General features: G+C 49.1%; 3 protein-coding genes across 3 annotated transcripts; 1 reads left to right on the forward strand and 2 right to left on the reverse strand.

Annotated features, from left to right (window-relative positions):
- Positions 1-3,512: 3,512 nt before the first annotated feature.
- Positions 3,513-4,044, reverse strand: F5J12DRAFT_780431 (uncharacterized protein; the record flags this gene model as incomplete). Its single annotated transcript, XM_051742473.1, has 3 exons — positions 3,513-3,616; positions 3,719-3,847; positions 3,942-4,044. 3 exons carry the CDS (start codon positions 4,042-4,044, stop codon positions 3,513-3,515), a joined length of 336 nt encoding a protein of 111 aa, XP_051602874.1.
- A 6,946-nt stretch (positions 4,045-10,990) lies between these two features.
- Positions 10,991-13,977, forward strand: F5J12DRAFT_808720 (cytochrome P450). Its single transcript, XM_051744723.1, has 10 exons — positions 10,991-11,184; positions 11,247-11,580; positions 11,650-11,727; positions 11,783-12,011; positions 12,158-12,181; positions 12,318-12,392; positions 12,451-12,610; positions 12,717-12,961; positions 13,015-13,104; positions 13,158-13,977. The coding sequence occupies exons 1-10, from the start codon at positions 11,134-11,136 to the stop codon at positions 13,654-13,656; spliced, it is 1,785 nt and encodes a 594-aa protein (XP_051602875.1). The 5' UTR covers positions 10,991-11,133; the 3' UTR covers positions 13,657-13,977.
- A 347-nt stretch (positions 13,978-14,324) lies between these two features.
- Positions 14,325-15,021, reverse strand: F5J12DRAFT_808730 (uncharacterized protein). The gene is made up of 2 exons (XM_051744724.1): positions 14,548-15,021; positions 14,325-14,494 (listed from the first exon to the last, which is right to left on the reverse strand). The coding sequence occupies exons 1-2, from the start codon at positions 14,612-14,614 to the stop codon at positions 14,343-14,345; spliced, it is 219 nt and encodes a 72-aa protein (XP_051602876.1). The 5' UTR covers positions 14,615-15,021; the 3' UTR covers positions 14,325-14,342.
- Positions 15,022-19,254: the final 4,233 nt, after the last annotated feature.

Raw genomic sequence — 19,254 nt, forward strand, 5'->3', positions numbered from 1 at the left:
TGGGAAAAATGCTGAATATTTCAATCACACTTCATGGTCACTGGGGTGCCTGGAGTTTTCCCCAGCCAGGCACCAACAGGGGCATATGGTATGGTTATATTACCTCAGGGGTATGTCTCTCAAGTGGCATCCAGACCCTGAACTTTGCCCCATCAGTTTCCACTGACCTACAGATGGATGCCAGTTATGAATGGTCCCAGTGGTCTTACCTCCTGGCTGCCATCCTCTCTGGTGCACTTTCAATTATGCACCCAGGCCTGTATGATGCTGGAAGGCAAGCCATGCAGTCATTGGACACATGGTTGAGTCAGCATAACCAAGATATGCAGGATGCCTTGCAGCACTGGCTGTCAGTTTTTACTAATGTCTCTGTTATCTCTAACCAGACCACACCCTTTCACTGGGACCCACACTCATGGTCTAATTGGTATGACATGCTGATCATGGTTGGCAATTATGAAGATTGTGTATTGGATATCCCCATGCTTGGCCTTCAGTTCCTTTACAACCCTGGCACTGTAGTTGCATTTTCTGGCCAGCTTCTTTGACATGGGGTTAGTTCTGTGGGTGGGAACCAATGTTGCTTTGCCTACTACATGAGGGACAACATACACAATTGGATAGGGATACCCCATGGGGATTGGATGAGAGTTCAGAATGTCCAGACTTGGTTGATGCCTGCAGGTCCAGTGGGACATTCCATATAACCTACACTTATCCAATAGGGGGTCCATGTAATGGTAGTTCTATAGATATTATATGCCATCTCAAGCCAAGTTATTTTCCATATACCTCTCCCAAATATCAACTATGGCTGGCCCATAATTGGTGGAACATGTCAACTCAAGCCAAATCCAGTCAGATGGCACACTGGGAGATTGGCTTGCTTGTTGTGCACAAGACCATGGCATATGTGCCAGACCACATGGATTGGTGATCATAATACACAGGCTGACTCAAGACAGATGGGACACCATATTGTGGGCCTCCTGTACACCATGAAACACTGGAGTATTTGTCCAGCCTGTCCTATGGGATCATAATATCTGGGCCCACCCCAAGGACACAGTACAATGGACTATAAGCCCTCCATAGTACATGGGCACTCCTATTTGGGCTGAGGCCAATGCACACAGCACACTGAAATATGCTCCCACTATTCCAAATGGAACACTGCAGGTCCAGCCAAGCCTTATTACATGGGCCACTGATATATAAGCTCCATAGACAATAGCTTCCCAGCCAAGCCAATATATATGGGACACCATTTGTATGGCTCATGCATTCACCAGGGGATGCCAAAAGATTAGCCCATCATCTACACCGGTGTGAGTCAAAGTGTGGTTCAGTGGTGAAAACCAACCAAAACCAACACAAAAGACAAAAAGAGCAAGTGGTGGTGTGCCCTATGCAGTACCTAGATGGTAGAACCTGTTCTTTGGGAGGGTTTTTGTGAGCTACAACACTCAAAGACAAGTGCTGAGGGTTGGGGGTGCTCCTGATGAAGAAGCAGGAATGCGAGAGAATACAATAGGGTAGACTGCTGTCAGCCTACAGAAGGATGGATGATGACTTAATTCAATGTCCTAAGCTGCACTGAGCTCAGGGAGGGCTTGGAGGCAAAGTATATTGATGATAGACAAGGATAAGGCAAAGTAGACAATAGTTAGACCCTTAATAAAGTCTCAACTATTGAAGCTGCTGAATGAATTACTGAGTGATGATAAAATGCGAGCAAGAGGGGCTCTCTGACATCTTCTTCTCTGCTATCTAAGTACAGTGATTTATATACAGTACAGGGGTGTTACCCTTGGAAAACAAGGTGCAAACACTGGGCAAGTGATTGGTAACTGATGAGTAAGGAATGTAAGTGATGGGTAATTGTCTTGGAAAGGATTGGTAAGCATTAGTAAGGATTAGCAAGCCAAAAAGCAAAGAATCAGTAAGCAAAGTCAAAAGATTGGTAAGTATTGGCAATAGGTGAGTCAAAGACAGTCAGAATGTCAAAGTATGAGTCAAGTAATGTCAGGAACTGGGAAAACGCACTGGAATCACATTAGGGGGAGGCTGTGCATGTCACATCTCAAAGAGATCGCTTCTAGGCCAAGGTGGGATGACAGAGAGGCAGGCACTGATCTGATGCCAATATAGTACATCCAAAAGTGGACAGGGTGAGTCAGATGTCAACAGGGGTCAAGCTTTGGGGGTCTGTGGGGTGACAGGAGCATAGGGGATGGCAACTTTCCCCCCCAAACCATCCTCTCAGGGAAGCAAATAAAAACTTCATGAATGAGGCTCTGTTGGAAGAGAGGATGAAGGGGGAGTGTCTTCTGCTGTATCTTGCAACAAGGAGGCAAGATGTGTATCATACTCATCATGGATGTGATCAGGGAGAGTGGAGAACAGTAGATTATACTGTAGCCTGTCACAATCTTGGAAGAATGATGGACTAAGGACTGGTACAAAGACATTGCAGGGAGCAGGGAGGAAGGAGGAAGGATCCATATGCTTCTTGGACTGGAGAGACTGAAATGACCACATAAGACCTTTCCAAGCTGAATGACAGACCTGAGGCGACCAAAGAACATGTCCTCCTAGAGGTCATACTGATGAAAAGAACATGCTGTCCAAGCTGGATGTGCTGAGAGGGCACAGATGAGGGTGGGATGTACCAGGATGCTTCAAGGACAGGAAGCTGGTAGGAACTGCCTGGTAGATATATGTAGCCATGGTCCCTAGCAAAGGGGACAAGTGAAATGATTGATGTAGAGGCAGCCATATCAGAAGAATTTAGTGAAATGAGTGTCTTTTGGAGGGAGTGCTGTAGAAACATGTGGAGTGTGCACAATCCTTTCCAATTTTGGAAGGTAAGATTGCATGTGGCTGAGCACTACAAGTGAAGTGTGGGAATGGTCTCTGTTATCTGCAGGAATGGCAGAGATATGTTCAAAAACATGAATGCTGTACATGGGTGCTTAAGAATTTTAGCCAGGCACTTAACTCACTCCCTTTCTTTTTCTCTGGCACTGATGACTTGTTCTTGTGTGAGGGATGACTGCCAACATTCCTGGACTGTCCTTCTTACATGAGGGCTATGGTCTTCATCTCCATTCATCAGCTGTATCCATGTCCACCTCACCAAACACCTTTGGTGTGTGACACCTGGTAACATTAAGCAGCCTTAACTGGGTATCCATGCCAATCAACCACCATAGGCATGGGCATCTGTCCTGGTCCCCTAGCATAAGGCCAGTATGTGTCCCAGGTTACAGTCATTGACTGGGAATTTGGCCTGGCTGACTGGACTTGGCTGGAACATATACTGGCTCAATAGAATCCCACTGGAGTGCCTTCTGACCCTACTGTAAATAGCCTGGAGGTGTCATCCATCCTGGCCAACTGCAGTTGATTCAGAATTGAATGCCAAACAACTGCCACCAGCCCTGGACCTGTGCCAGCCCACTATATTGTGGCTGGTAGGTGTCCTGGGTCATGATCATCAACTGGGAATTTCAACCCAGCTGACTGGATTTGGCTGGAACATATACTGGCCCAATACCATCCCACTGGAATGCCTTCTGAACCACTGTAAATAGCCTGGAGTTTGTGATCCATCCTGGCCAACTGGAGTTAGTTATGAATTGATGCCAACCAACTGTCACTGGCCTTGGCCCCCTGCCAGTCCCCTAGATTCAGCCTGGTAGATATCCCAGCTCACTGGCAATAACATGGGATCTGACCCAGCTAACTGGAAATGTCAAGAAGTCATACTGGCCCAATAGAATCCCACTAGTGTGCTTTCTGAACCACTGGAAATATCCTGGAGGCTGTGATCCATCTGGCCCACCTGGAATTAGATGAGTGTCCATGCCCACAAACCACCACCAGCTTATCCTCTATTCTGGCATATTTGCACTATACCAGTATGGGTCCTGGCTTACTAATACCAGCATGAAAGCTGGCTAGCCATATATTCCAACTACCTGCCATAATCCAGGCACCCATCACAGCCCACTTGCATAAGGCCAGTATGTGTCCTGGCATACTAGAAGTGGCTGTAACTCATATTGGCCCAATGGATGTACATTGATATGCCTTCCAACCCACTGGAAATAGTGTGGTGGCTGTCATCCATACTGGCCAACTGGAATTAGCTCAGCATCCATGCCAACTGACCATCACCACCTTGGCATCTGTGCCAGCCCACTAGCATAAGACTGGTATGTTTCCCAGCTTATTGGCATTATCCCAGCATTTGTCCTTACTGGAATTAGCCTGGCATTCATACCAACCCAATAGAATTACAGTGAAATGCCTTCTGACCCACTGGCAATCACTGACACATGCTGGGCTCATGCCAGTGAGCCCAGACCCAGTTAGTACCAGACCTTTCCCAACTTGCCAGAATCCATGCCAGGAGTATCCAGGCAAGATGTATATAGTAGTAACCCCTCAGCCACACTGTGCAGTATGGTGACATCCAATGATCATGGCTATGCTGTGTGACATGATGACAACTCAGAGGTGGGCTTGACTTTAGCCAGTCTGTGCAACATGGCCAATTGTCAACCTTGTTTGGTTGTATGATATGGTACAAAGTAGGTACATTATGTGCACCTGGACCCCTCAATCAAGAACTTCTTGGTCTGAGTGGTGTAGAAGTACAATGCATCTGGTAGCATAGTTTGAGTAACTCAACTCATGCTACCAAATGTGTCATACTTCTGTCTATGATTTAGGATGGAAATGAATCTCCAGGCACATCAGAGTCTTGTACAAGAAACTGGAAACTGTGAGCCTCCACAAAGAGACTCCACAAATGTTAAAGGCTGGCTTCCACCACTGAGAGCAGAATACTGGGAATGTAATGGTCAAACCAAATTCCACATACAACATTCAGCATTGTGTACTAAACATGTTATGGGATAATTCATGCACTGCAGATAGCCATAGCTAGCTTTGCATTGTCTACTGAGACAAGTCTGCTGTAGTAGCATGTATGAGGCATCAGGAAAATAACACTTTACTATTTTTGACTTTTTGTGACTAATGTGACTTTTTGGGAAGGAATCTACTATCATTACCCATGTCCTGCAGGCATGGCTGCACTTTTCTTGCTGATTTTGGTCTTGTTCAAACCACCTAATTCATAGCTTTTGGTAGATATCACATACATTCAAATTGATGGAGGTTCCAAAGAGATATTGTGATTTCTCTCTCAGACAGTGTGCATCACACCAATGGCTCAATATCTCTGAATTTTCAGACATTTTCTAGTCTTCTTGGCTTAGATATATCATCACTTAGTTGTTTCAACAGATTCTGTTCTCTTTTCATTCTTCAAAATGCTGTATATGGTCAAAAAAAACAGTACAGATAGTAGGCTCCTTCCCAAAAAGTCGCAAATAGTCACAATAGTCACAAAAAAGTCAAAAAAAAAAGTCACAAAAAGGTCAAAAATAGTAAAGTGTTAATTTCCTGATGGGAATGCTACAAAGATGCAGGGGCACTGGTGGCTACCCTTATGACAGTGAGTAATTGGCAGGCACTTGCCCTGAGTACATGTGTAGTACATATGGAAAAGTTTCCGAAGGGCCTGTCAACTTTCCGGACGATCCTCCATCTGCAAAACTACCTGAGGGGATGAGCAGTGTATGGATGCCTCCGTTTGGACGTGACTTGTCGTAACCAAGTCATAACGCTCCCTTCGCGCTCGGTAAAACACTTATTGGCCAATGAGAGGGCTTGCTCAAGTACGAAAGGCTTGTCAACAGCCGTGTCGCGTAGCTGTTTCCCAGATGTCGCCTCAGTTCTTCGAAGGTGATTGTCAAAGAAACCCTTGACGGCGACTATACCCGGGCACTCCGGGGTGGAACCTTTGGAACTATGGAACAGTTCTTAGTGGTACACGCCCGCTAATATTGTTGAATGGCTTCCGATGAGGACAAAATGCCAATGAGTGACTTGGCCCTACGGACAAACATCCCCAGCATACCATGGGTAAGCAGTAATAATACTTTAGTATCCAAGTCTACTGCACTACATCTACTTGCCTAAAGTCGTAATATCCTAGCTGGTTCCGACTACGCACACAAAACTCGCATTGCTCGGTATAGTACCATGCGGCATTGGAAGTTGCTGCTGGACGCTAGATGACGACAAACAACGGACGAAAAATATCTATCCACCTGCTGGAGCGTCGTGTTCACCGTGGTCTTCCTACTCTCGCAGAAACTCAGCACTCTGTCAAGCTGGTACTTCTTGTCGTGTTCATTATATGGAAGACTTAAGACTTCGCAGTTCGATTCATTGGTGCATGTGCATGAGCTCCAGGTACTAACTCGGATTGACGGATCGAATATTGGGCAAAAATCGCTCGCTCGGATCCTTCAATCAAGAACTTGGTCTGAGTGGTGTAGAAGTACGACACATCTAGTAGCATAGTTCGAGTAACTCAACTCATGCTACCAAATGTGTCATACTTCTGGCTACGGTTCAGGATGGTAATAAATCTCGGAGTCCCGCACAAGAAAACGTGACAGGGGCGCCACGTGACATCCCATTACATACTGTACCTATGTTCGCTGGTACCTGTATCTTGGCATCTTCCCCCAACTTCTCTTTGATACACCGTTTCTTGAATGCTAAGGATGGACCGTGCGTGATTAGTTCGTTATTGGTAAATAATTCTGGCCAGGGTTCATTGCCATCGACGATTCCACTCACAACCTCAAACGAGTTTCGGACTATCATTTAGTGTTGTTAGTGCACCTGCGCACATTAACGATTCAAGTCTTCCAACTATGTATCCGACCGAACCAATGCGGTGATACTCGGCGAAAATCCCATCGTCCATCACGATGGGGCTCACTACAACCACTACTTTATCACGTCAGGTCCCGTAGTGCCTCGTGTTACTTAACGCTACCGTCGCCGCCGAGCGATGGAATACTATTAGACCTTGCGGAATCAAAATGCCGCGGTGCAATGTAGCTTCCAAAGTCACCTCGTGCACGGATGTGTAGGTGCTTCCTTCCGAGATCCGTGTATACTACTCAAAAGCGTTTTTCAACACTAGTTTGGTCGGTAGCGCCTCGGCGATGTATGACCGCACATGCATCATGGACGCGAAGAAAATGGCTCGGTACATACGTACGTCGCAGTGTCCACGGCTTCCGCTCGTTCATTCGGAGGGTTCCTTCGACTGGCTTTCCGCGGAGGATAAGAAGGCACTTGGCAACACTATGCAACAAATGTGTACGGAAACGCACAGTCATGGACGACGACGATGTACCGACGGCGGCAGCGCTATGTCCGGTTGTTAGGATGCACGCTCAAGCTTATGTAAACATCAAACGTCGGTGAAACGAATCGGGGTGGCAAGTGCAATAAAGCAATTTCTCAGCAGCCAAGGACTGCCTGCTGCCCTTCAAGTTTGTAATTATTCTTTCTCAAAGATAAAATACATATACATGCGGTTTCCTCGGGTTCCTGTTCGAAGGATATCTCAGTTAGAAAATTCTGGCCAGCAGGGAGATCGACTTCCTCACGGTGGTCTCGTTCTCTCCTTCAGCGGCGGTAGTTAGAGCAACCGTTCGGGGCGAAGTCCATGTTCAAAACGTTTCGCAGGTCGACCTCCCGATGTCTTTACCCGTGCTTACCGGGTGGGCTGATTTTTGCTAGCGTTGCTTCCTGCTGCTATTCTGGGTAGATGTCTCCTTGCTTGGAGACGCTGGGAAGCCTATACGGACGGACGTTGCCACGGTCGGTGACTCCCTGTTGCCTTGGCTTTCGGAAAGAACTCTGGGACGCCGAGCTCCGTCCTCCCATCTTGGTTTTGCGGTATGCATTGTCCCTTGGGCGATAGAAGCGCGCAGTAGGCATTGCCTAGGCCGTAAACACTGCAGACGGTGCGGTGCCTATAGGAATGTGGCACGGAGAGCAGGGAACAGTGACCATTGGGACCGTTCCTTGTTATCCCAGATTGTCGTCCAAGCAAGTGAGTGAACGAACAGATTTTTGCCGTCCGTCAAGCACTGATTCGCGTTTCCAACGGCTATCCAATCGTTATACATCCATACAACGTGCATGCCCAAATTCGAGCGAACGCTTGGGGGGCCCAAAATATTCCATCCCTAGCTTTGTTCCTATACTGGTCCAGCCATTCGGCATCACGGCGAGTCCCTAGTATCGTTACCACTACTCCATAAACTTATCTGATGGCTGATGATCGACATCGTGACAAACCCGGCTGCAGGGTCCTGCGAATCTTCTATCAGAACACGCCTGACGAACCAAGTTTAAGCTCTTAATACATGGTCGTCCGGGTACCTCGAGTCTGCCGACAATCCCGTGAACCCGCGGAGGAGAGTACCATGCGCTCACCTATCGATAGCTGGGTATAAGGTTTTTGGACGCCCATTGGACACCGTTTTTAGTGTCTTTGTACGTTCCGGGTATACGCGCGCGTGTTTAATTGACAAAACGTGCTATGTGAGCAGCATTAAATGGTGTAGCTCCTGCCGCCGCCACTCATCTGTGAATGCAGCTAGGGGGGGAATCTTTCACATTGTCATTTTGGAAACAGTTGAGATGTCCGAAGAGCTGATCGGTGTTGGGGCGTAACTCTTGGTCCGTTTTGCCTGTAATTATTCCTATTTAAATAAATTCGACGTTCACATCTCGCCTCACCTTGGGTACAGTGCTTTAGAGTTTGATGCCAGAAGGCACCGGGCAGGTTGTCTGAACATGTACCGCGGGATTTGGGAAAAGGGGAAGAATTAGCTACGGCCAAGTGTCCTGACAACGAGGACGGAACGCACACCAGCGTGCTTGCCGCAGTCTCTAATCTGCAACCGTTCCATCACGCGCGTAGAGCATTCCAATGTGGTCACTTTGCTGGTTTGACCTTGTAATACCACCCCTCCGCCCACATCCGCCTTTCTGAATCTCGGATCCCCCTCGGGTAAGTCACACCAAAATTAATAGTTTAGAAGTGTAAAGCCCCGTGCCCACACCACTAGCCATCAAATGAGATAACAGATTTTTCTGCTTTAGAACACGAGAAAACAATATGCAGGTGTATAATGGGTCGAAGCACCAGTAATTACTTACGGTGCGCAACAAACTTCTCCACGGCAGCGGCCTTTACTCCATTTTTTTTACGTAGGTGTCATGATGAGACCACGGCGAATGCTGGTAACGTTTTACTCGCTTGGTTAGAAGTGTACTTACGCCTGCGTCCTACCGCGTTCTTCGCCTCGCTTCGTTGCCACAGATTATCTATCGTCCATTCATCGATTCCGCCTGATGGTTCCTCGTCCAAGCCCCACAAACGGCAACGACCTGGTCGAGGTGCATGCTATTTTATGCCAGTTTACAACCGGCAGTTACGAATTGCTGTCAGTGAGTGAGGTACCCGGAACTTTGGGCTTATCAAGCTGTCCTTTCGCGCATCCACTAGTCAACTATCGCTTGTCGGCTGCGTAGGGACATATGTGAGATCTGTCAGCACGTTCGCTCGTTCGTTCTTCTCCTCGGAGAACAAGGATCCACAACGAGATCTGCTTGGACCATGAGAGCTTTTGGAACTCCTAGATCCGTCTGGTCCCTGGTGGGGATCTTAAAGACGTGTGTGGCTGTTTGGTGGCGGATTTGAGATGAGCCTGGTGTGTGGAGCACCTGTGAATTGAAACTGATTTCAGTCATGTCATTCGTTCTTTGGCATATGCCTGAGCCCCATACCCAGCCTCACGGGTACTGCCTACCCACTTAGCGCAGTACGTTATGGTCAGCGTTCCTTGAACTGAGAGCAGGTGGTCTGCGGCGGAGTGATCCTTTCCGATGCATTGGCAAGCATACCCTTTGGGTGACAAAGCTGCGCAGTAGAAGAATATAGATTGTCAGAGAAGCGTGTCGGATCCAGCACGCCGAAGATAGAGATTGCTAAGCCAGTACTTGTGACCTGAGGGTGCAGAGTAGTGAGGTGGGATTGCTGACATGAGCTACGATGGCGATGGACGCGTATATCGAAATGGTAGAGCAAAAGGTAGTGGCGCCCCGAAAATAATCCGGGATCAAACCAAGTGGCGCATCGGACCTAGACCAGCTCCGACCCCAAGTAATACGTTTCGAAAATGGTGGTGTATGGGAGCCTCTGGGCCAAATGTATGATTCAGCCGTGTCATCAGTGTCTGGGCACTTGGAGAAATGCCGAGGAAATAATGGGGATAAGTACACAGGAGCAAAAAATAATCCAAGAGCTACACGCGGCGGCGACTTGATAAATAATGGAACGTGCTGCCTGGATGAGCCCAGAAATATATTCGTTTGCGTGAGTGCCCAAAAGGTCGAGGGGAGAATGAAGATAACCGAGCAAGGGCCAGTTAGGCGTGTGGGGCTAGAAGAAAGTGGCCGGTGACAATGATTGACTGAGTTGAAAGTTAGTGGACGCGTGTTGACTGGATGATCGGCGTGAGGCAGCCAGCGTACAACAGTAGTACTTTTGGTGTGCTTGCATTGGCATGGCTAGTGCCGCAGTCCCGCCGCCACACGGAGATGAAAATAGAAACCGATAACGGAGAGGGGGCGGGACCTGGCACGCGAGGCTTACAGCAGGTGCGCCCAGATGTTGTGGGTGCACGTTTGGACTGCCATTTCGTGAAGGGGTGTGATTGAAGTTAGGTCTTACACCATGGTGACCCTGCCTGTGCTGGGCGTCAACAGGCTTGCGTCCCACGACGATGTGTTCTGTTCGTCTTGAGAGCCCCGAGTATGTACTAGTGATAGGTGTGGTTGATGGCAGTGATGGGTGGTGGGTTGACGAGATGTTGAGATGGTGATGGGCCAGCCCGCGTGATCCCAGTACGTCATTGGTAATCCAGTATGGGTGGGATTGATGGCGTGATGGACAAGGCACGGAGGAATGCTTAAGTCCACGGACATAGTGAGTGTATTCCGTCACCGCGGTGTCATACTAACTATAGGCGACCCCCCCCCTTCTCCCCATGGTCCCCTCTGATTGTCAGAAAGTCGATCCCTTCGACGGTTCCCTTACTCGTCAGCGTCGTCTCCTTAAATCTCGCTACCCAGTAAGTGCTTCCTTGTCTCGCCCGTCCGCCCTTTTCTTCCCTCATGGCGACGAGTCTCCCAGACGGCATCCTTGCCATCCTCGCTGCTGCACTTGTGAGTCTTCGTTCAACTCTCCCCCTCCCCCTCCCCCCTTGTTCTGACAGGTATCTCGCCAGGCATGCCATCTCATATTCAACCGCTATGAGCCCGTGGACCCTCTCTCACACTTGGCTCTCCTCGGCATGCCGCCGCTTGCCCTCTCGCCCCTTCTCCGTACTGCCTTCCCTTCTACCTTTCACACCATCCTCGTCGCATTCACCCTCTACTACTCGTTTCTCATCCTCTCTGTCGTCGCCTACCGTCTCTCCCCTCTCCATCCCCTCTCCGGATACCCTGGTCCCATTCCCTGTCGCATCTCCAAGTTCTGGATGGCCTGGATCTCCTCAGACGGAAAGCAACACGAATACTACACTAGGCTGCACCAAAAGTACGGGGATGTTGTCCGAATCGGTACATTCCACTCCTTCCTCCAGCTATCCCTTCTCACGCTCACGTATTTACCCCCTTCGTCGTTGCTAGGGCCAAATGAGTTGTCCATCCGAGATGTCGACGCAATCGATCCGTTGATGGGTGTCAATGGCCTTCCAAAAGGTCCACGTAAGTCTCTCTCCCCCAATTACCGCTCCACCATGCATCTCACTCCTCGGTCTAGACTGGGATGGTCGCATGGCAGAACAGACCTCTGTTAGAGCACTCATATCCATTAGAGACACGCACGAACACATGCGTCGTCGAAAACCCTGGAACAGGGCTTTCCGCGTCGCAACAATGAAGGGTTACGCAGAAATCCTCGCTAATCGAGTCCACGATTTCGTCTCGCAGCTAGAGAGACAGTCCGGTCCAGGACATATCAACCTCTCTGAGTGGATCAGTCGTTTTACGTGAGTCCCGTCCGAGCGCCCGTTTTCCTCGCCCTCTTCTCATCGCCATCCTTCTTTTCCTTTCTCGCTTTCCCACCACCATCATATTCCCCAATTCGGATCCTGCTGATATCTCGTAATCGTCTTGCCACGTGCGGTCTTTGCAGATTCGATTTCATGAGTGACATGGCGTGAGTTTTGCGGCAGGTTGTTCTAGTTGGCGAAGAAGGAATCTGAATATCGCTCTTTTTTTTTCTTCTTATTTCATGATCCCTCCGTCCTGTCCGCGTATCGTCTCTCCTCCTCCACCGCTGCTTCTTGCGCCAGGTTCGGAGGAGGCTCGGAAATGCTGCGGGACGGCGATAAGGACAACACCTGGCACCTCCTCGAAAGCGGATTACCGTATGTATACTTTTTTTTTACGTTGGCGATACGTTACGAATCATTCGCGAAAATACAGGCTTGCGCTCGTGCTCAGCCACGTACCTTGGTTGGGAAAATACTATGCATCCCTTCCTAGCATTGGAGAAGATCTCAAGAAATTCCGGTCGTATTGCCAGGCGCGCGCGCTCCGCCGTCACGCACAGGGATCACAAACCAAGGACTTGTTTCATTACCTGGTGGGTACCCACTCTACTTCCCCTCACTCCACCAGCTTCTTTTCATTGACACCGAGTATCTGTGCCGGGCTCATATCCCAATCTTCCCCTGTCAATCCATTTGTAGATTGATGAAGAAGGCATCGAACGTGATCCACCCACATTTGCCGAGGTAGCTTCCGACGGCGTGCTTGCCATTGTCGCGGGATCGGATACGACGGCGACCACCCTAAGCTGCTTGTTTCACTCGCTCATGGCGAACAGGACAGCGTACCGACGGTTACGGGACGAGGTGGACAGATTTTATCCTCCAGGGGAAGACGCCAGTGCGGCGACACACCATGGAAAGATGAAATATTTGACAGCTGTCATGTACGTTCTCACATTTTCCCTCCTTACCAGTACATCAATTGAGGGGGACGTAGAAACGAAGCACTTAGACTGTATCCGCCCGTACTCAGTGGGAGCCAGAGAGCAGTCCCAAAAGGGAATGGAGGGAAACAGGTTGGACCGTAGTATGCCGTGTATCCGTTCACTTGATTTGCTAGGGGCTCATTTCTCGTTACAGCTTCTTACCCGAGGGGACGAGTGCCTTTGTGCACTTCTATTCCATTCATCGCGATCCCCGGTACTTCTCCCCTTCCCCTGATGCGTTTTGGCCCGAGCGGTGGCTCTCCGAGGAGGACCGCCAAGCACTCGGATATTCCTACCCTAAATCATCCCCATCCTCTGACAAATCGACCAAAATACCCTCCTTCATTCACAACCCGAGCGCGTTCATCCCGTTCTCCTATGGTCCCATGAACTGCGTCGGCAAAAAGCTTGCACTTCAGGAGATACGGACGCTCGTGTGTTGTGTGATGCAGGGATTCGACTTCAGGTTTGCGGATGGCTATGATGTAACGAGGTGGGACAGGGAGTTGAATGATTTTTTCGTTTCCATGAGAGGAGAGCTGCCGGTGGTGATCACTCCGAGGGGGCAAGGAGATGGTGTCGGGTCGGGTGACAATGAAAAACGTGGATATGCGTTCCCCTCGGCTATAGGCGGAGCGATCGTTGAGAGGTAGGAGAACCGCGTAGCGTGGGTCAAAGTAATGTTTCATGATCGATCCGTCACCGGACTGTACGATGGAGATGCTTTGGACGACCGCCGACGACCTTTGAGACGAAACTAAACGTGATTTCATTTCATGGTAACACAATGTTCAAGGCATGGTTTTTGGAATGTTCGATCTAGCTATACACATACATATATCGTTTTCTTTTCCCTTGCTCATCTTATCCTTATGTAGCTGTGGTTGCTTTATTGATTTTTAAAAGGCATTCACGTGGATTGTGATCGTTTGTATAGTGACACTTGGCGCTCTGATCGCGGCGGTGAATATGAGCACTCGGCCTCTTTTTTCCCTACGCCACGGGGTGCAACGAAGCTTAGATTGGTTAACTGACAGAATTGATGCCTGTTATTTGAAACTTCGGTGACCGGCTCCCATATCACTGCGAGCTCCCCAGGTTACCGACAGGTATCCATGGGCGCCGCCGCATCAAGCATATTCATCATCCTCCCACACACATTCACTTGATGCCATACGACGACTGAGGTGGCGAACCTGTCTTACGTAAATTTCAAATGACCTTGGAACAAAGCACCGCCGGCATTGCAATGCCTTGTCAGCAAAATTAATACCGTAAATGGTATGTGCTAGTGCCGGAACCAATATACGAGGACAGTGGCCAACGCATTTGATCAAGTTCAGACAGTTGGATAGATGGTATTAATTGACTTACGAACACACACACAGCACCTAGGGCACTCCATACAGATGGCAACCCTTCTGCTTCTTGGAGTGCATTCTTCAATCTGATCGGTGCACACTGGATGGCACGTACAGATGTAACCGCGGAGTGAGTACTTTGCAAATAAAAGAAATACTTTGTTATGGGAGCCATCATGCTAGGAACTCGGGCGAAGAAACGAACCCACAAAGAAAGAAGAAAGAGAAGGGTGAAATTCACTGCATTCATGATTCATGTTTCGAGATGTAATCGGAGGGTAGTAGATATCTATCATTACTACGGCGACGAAGAGCGTGGAGGTGGTTGGTCACCGAGGGCCACCGTCTTCTGCGCGGAGTTCGGCCGCCGGAAATCGGACCGGTAGATCATTGGCAGTCAAGGGGATGTTTGTGAATATCTATTAGCGCTGCTACGAGAACCGGGGCGGACTGTTGGACTAATTGGCAGGGCGGTGGACTTTCTGCCGGGTTTATCCATCACTTTCGCCTGACCAACAGCATTTTCTGCGGACGGAACTCGATGGTGCTAAGCATTGGCAACTTCTTCCAGCCATTTGGCATAACCAGAATGGTCAACCGACCTACTGCTTGCCTGGGAAGAGGGTGTTTTCGCCCCGGTTTCGTGCGATGGTAACGGTAACGTACGACACTTGTCTTCGTCCGATCGAATCCGTGGCTGTCATTTCTTCGATCGAAGATGGCTCCGTGGGATCCGGAGAGAAGCCCAGATTATGAGATATTGATAGGTGGTTACTGTGAACGTTTATTGGTGATTGGACCTGTACTTACTTTGAAATGATTTCGAACAGGACAGAACCAGTACGGTGAGAGGTATCAGGAGACCCTCACTACGTTCAGGCACGAAGGTACGCGAAGGTCCTATTCAGGGGCTTGACGGATAAAGACAAGTCACTCCTAAACCCCAAATAAACACAATGAAGGGACAGACTAGGATAGTTCATTACCCCACTCGACATGTCCGTCATGATTAACACCGACTACCCTGGTCAATGACTGAATATATCTCGTTGAAGATGGGCGTAAAGTCACAGGAAACGCAGGGGTGCTTTTCGACTAGTTGCAATATGTGAGATCGGTTGTTCATCATACGGACCGGGCCGTCGGTATTCCTCGGCACTTATGACCCGTAAGGAAATTTAGAGAGCGACCGTCGGGTACCTTCATGAGTGACTTCCTTGGCCGTTACAGCGCTTGTGAGTCCCAACATGGAATGCACCGCCGGGCACGGATACAGACTATGATAAGACGAGGCATAAACTGGTCGAGGATAGCCTGAGATTTACAGCCGATGGCGTGGAGAAATGAAGTAGGAGAATGACAGCAATGCCTCGGAACCAGCTAATAGCCATGATGATGGGAGCGCACACAACAAACGGTATGCTTAGTTAGGCTTAATGATCACCCATACCATCAATAAGACTCACGGGTAGCTGTGATTATAATAAAGAGCATACGCCCGTTTTATCAGCTGCGTCTACATTTCGATTGTTCGGAGCCGCTCTACGATTGCACGATATGAGAAACAAGAGGGGAGGAACTCTTCTGTCTAATGCTAGAGCCCATATCGTGGGGGCCAGTTCGGGTATCACAATCAAGGCATCGAAGACAAGGTACTTCATCTAATGATTCGGTTGCCTACTGATGTACCGGTATGTGTGTTACTCTGTTTTTTTAAAAAAAAACTCTGATGGGTTTTCAGCTCCACTATTTTGCGAAAAAGACCCAAACCAAACATTGCAATCCGCTTCTACATTTTCCCCTGCCACGGCTTTATGGTGGGAACTTCGAACTTGCCGTGGAGCACAGGCACCGGACAATATAAAGCATGGTTCAACCTTACCTGTTTGGATAAGGCTAACCTGATTCATTCTGCTATTGGGTGGGTGAGTTCTGAGCGTCCTTGCCAAGTGGTACTAATACTTACATGCACTTCGCATATCAAGTATTAGATCGAGGATGTTTTGGGTCTCCGTATATATTCCTTGCCGTTATCATTGCCTCGTGTCCAAAGGAACGAAATCAAAGAGTCTTAGCTATCGCGCCCGACAGAGGCTGTACGTTTGCACATACCAAGCCGCCACAGAACTGAAACCAAAGTCCATGAATATTGAACTATCCTATCACCAGTGATGCTACTGGATGAGATTGTCTCCCAGCAACGGGCATCCAGTGAACTGCAGTGTCTTATCTTTCGGGGAGGGCAGGTAAAGCGATCGCACCGCGGTCATAATGTCTTCCTCATTGCATTTCCAGAAGTGCGTGCCTGTATATGTTATGAGTGCTTCTCGCAAGCGTTGCGGTGGCGTTGGCTGGCATTGCTATTTTGGACCGTGGACAAACCGTGGGAAGTACAAAACACGTTGCTTTTCTTATTATGACCGACCGCATCTTTCCCGGTCGACGCGTTCCGAGCGTCTTCCACCGGAGATGGCCCCCGCACCAAACAAACTGTCCGTAAGACCACTGGTGGTAGGGCACTCCGTAAACAGGTATGTCGGATTCATGCACCCGGTAGTCGCGTGGTCCGTGCGCTCACATTAATTGCCGCTAGTTATCGAAGGGACGCCTGAGCCGTCTTTCCATCACATCTTCTCCCAGTCGCAATAGAACATCGAGCATCTCATCGTCCATAACCAGTCCCGCAGGGTGATGGCCTGAATATCTTGACAAAGCTGGGTCCCCGATGTCCAGCACGTCTGCCCATATCATTCTCCAGACATGACAAAATGTCGAGTTGCTCATGGCTTGTGACTAAATGCCAAAGAGTAATACCAGGGAAATCTTGGCGATCCTTTCCTGTGCTTGGTTTCCATCGAGCACGTCCATTGCAGACCTGACATAGAAACCATTAGACCTGAGTATATTGACCGGGGTGCCTACCACAGCGGGGGTCCAGGCTGCGACTTTGACGCCTCGGAGGAGCGAGGTAAGGTTTATGACACGAGCTAACGGAATCGTCCCATTGTTATGATACCCATGTGTCTCTCCAGGACCCCAGTTTCCATATTGGTGAGATCATAGAAATCATCAACGAGACAGATACGTGTTGGTGGGCTGGTCGCGACCAATTTGGAAAGGAGGGGAGCTTCCCCCCGTGCATGTGAAGAAGATCTTTGATGACGATGAGTAAGACCCTCAGGCCTTCCCAGACACACTCAAGCAGGGTACATCGGGGTGCCGGCCCAATTCGAAGATTTACACATCCTGCATCGTTCGTTGCACAAGTACTTATCTTCTGTTCCGTCTTACACACATGTTCCACCTCCTAGTCCTCCACCACCACCACCACCACCCTAGCCATATGGCCTACCCCCGTGATTCGTTGTGTCATTGTTGGCTACTTGGACCACCAGACCTCCCTTATCAATATCAATCACTGGTCTCAAACGACTTTCATGAAACCCTTCTGCCGTGCTAGACGTGGACTCTCGTGGAATCCGTCGGCCGGAACAACTTGATATATTGTATTTTGTAGCGGTACTGATCACATTCATATTGCGGAGCCCTGGTATTACATAGCTATGGTCAGTTTTCGAGGGGATGTGATGTGATGCTGACATGGACTGCCCAACTACAGCCGACTTCCTGCAACTCCACGCTAAGTACACTGCATGTGTGTAGCCTCTCACAGGTGTCCTCCGTCGACTTCTCTACTGCGGTCATGATGCGGGGAAGTTATCATGGTCCAAACCTGGGGCTATCTGTGCATGGTACGTGAAAATCCGCTGCACCTGCACACGACCGTACTAATGCGATAGCGAGGGTGATATGATGTGACAGATGGCACTTACTTTCCCGTTGGACCCAACCAGCACTTGTTGGGTGGCTCGTGGCATCATATCTTGGATGATGTCAGAGGGTTATCGCGAACCATCGTCTTATCTATTCATGCTCGATGGATACCTATATAGTCTCGCACGATGATCCGAGAGGTGCTGATACTAATCCCGAGGTGGTAGGAGGAGCCTGTTTCGCGACTATGATGATGTCAGCAAGCGACACTGCACACGTTCACCGAGAGAAATGAATTCGAGGTGATGAAGGGGATCATGCACATGATCAATCTTCGTCGGAACTAGTAGCGCGCGACGTTTTATTTCGACCCTGCGAAAGGAATAGATTTTTTCTCTATGGGATTGCATTGGCACGGTAAGCAGCTGGACACATACTGATCAAAGACGTCTGGATGTTTTCTGCCGTGCAGCCGTGACAATCCATTATTTTTTTATCTAATCCGAACTCTATCAGCTGCTTGAATAGGCAGATAGTTTTCCCACTTCGTGGGTAATGACAAGCAATCACATGAGTTCAAATTCGACTTCTTTTCTCCCTCTCCGAGGCAGTTGTCACTGCTGTCATCCTCGCATGGTCGCGCTTCCTTGAACGCTCTTCCAATAAGCTTTTTTGTGCTACCGAAATCTGCACACGGCTCACTGCTTCTTTTCTTCGGCTCCGCGTTCATTGCGGGTTTGTCTCCTGGTCTCTGCGGCGGACGTCAATGATCTTGTCGGACCGGTGCTATATAGAATACCCCTGGAATCCGGGGCGTATAGTCTTCGAAGTGGGAGAACATTTAAGACCCGGCGTTGGACGGGAAGGCGCGGGTCATCGTCGACGACTTGTTGCCCCTCAGATTTCAAATCAACACGGGTCGTCCGTGGCGACATGTCTTGATATGTAGCAAAAGAGCTTCGAGGGTGTCAAACCCAGCGGACCTTGCGTCGATTGACTGAAGGTGGGGATACAAAGGTCACCAGCCCCGGCCAACCGAGTCAGCTGGTACACTTCCACCTGCAGTGGAATCAACGTTGGCTTATTTGTATATACTCTAAGTGTCGCTTTTCACCC

This window comes from Pisolithus orientalis (genome assembly GCF_024613125.1).
Source record: "Pisolithus orientalis strain OTSU chromosome Unknown F5J12scaffold_5, whole genome shotgun sequence".
Classification (NCBI taxonomy): domain Eukaryota; kingdom Fungi; phylum Basidiomycota; class Agaricomycetes; order Boletales; family Pisolithaceae; genus Pisolithus; species Pisolithus orientalis.

Bases quoted from the DNA above. Each gene is read 5' to 3' on its own strand.
- F5J12DRAFT_808720 (XM_051744723.1), top strand. From the start codon at position 11,134: ATGGCGACGAGTCTCCCAGACGGCATCCTTGCCATCCTCGCTGCTGCA. The intron at 12,012-12,157 runs GTGAGTCCCGTC...CGGTCTTTGCAG, and splicing joins GAGTGGATCAGTCGTTTTAC to ATTCGATTTCATGAGTGACA. The intron at 12,182-12,317 runs GTGAGTTTTGCG...TTCTTGCGCCAG, and splicing joins GATTTCATGAGTGACATGGC to GTTCGGAGGAGGCTCGGAAA.
- F5J12DRAFT_808730 (XM_051744724.1), bottom strand. From the start codon at position 14,614: ATGAATGCAGTGAATTTCACCCTTCTCTTTCTTCTTTCTTTGTGGGTT. The intron at 14,495-14,547 runs CTAGCATGATGG...CAAAGTACTCAC, and splicing joins TCGTTTCTTCGCCCGAGTTC to TCCGCGGTTACATCTGTACG.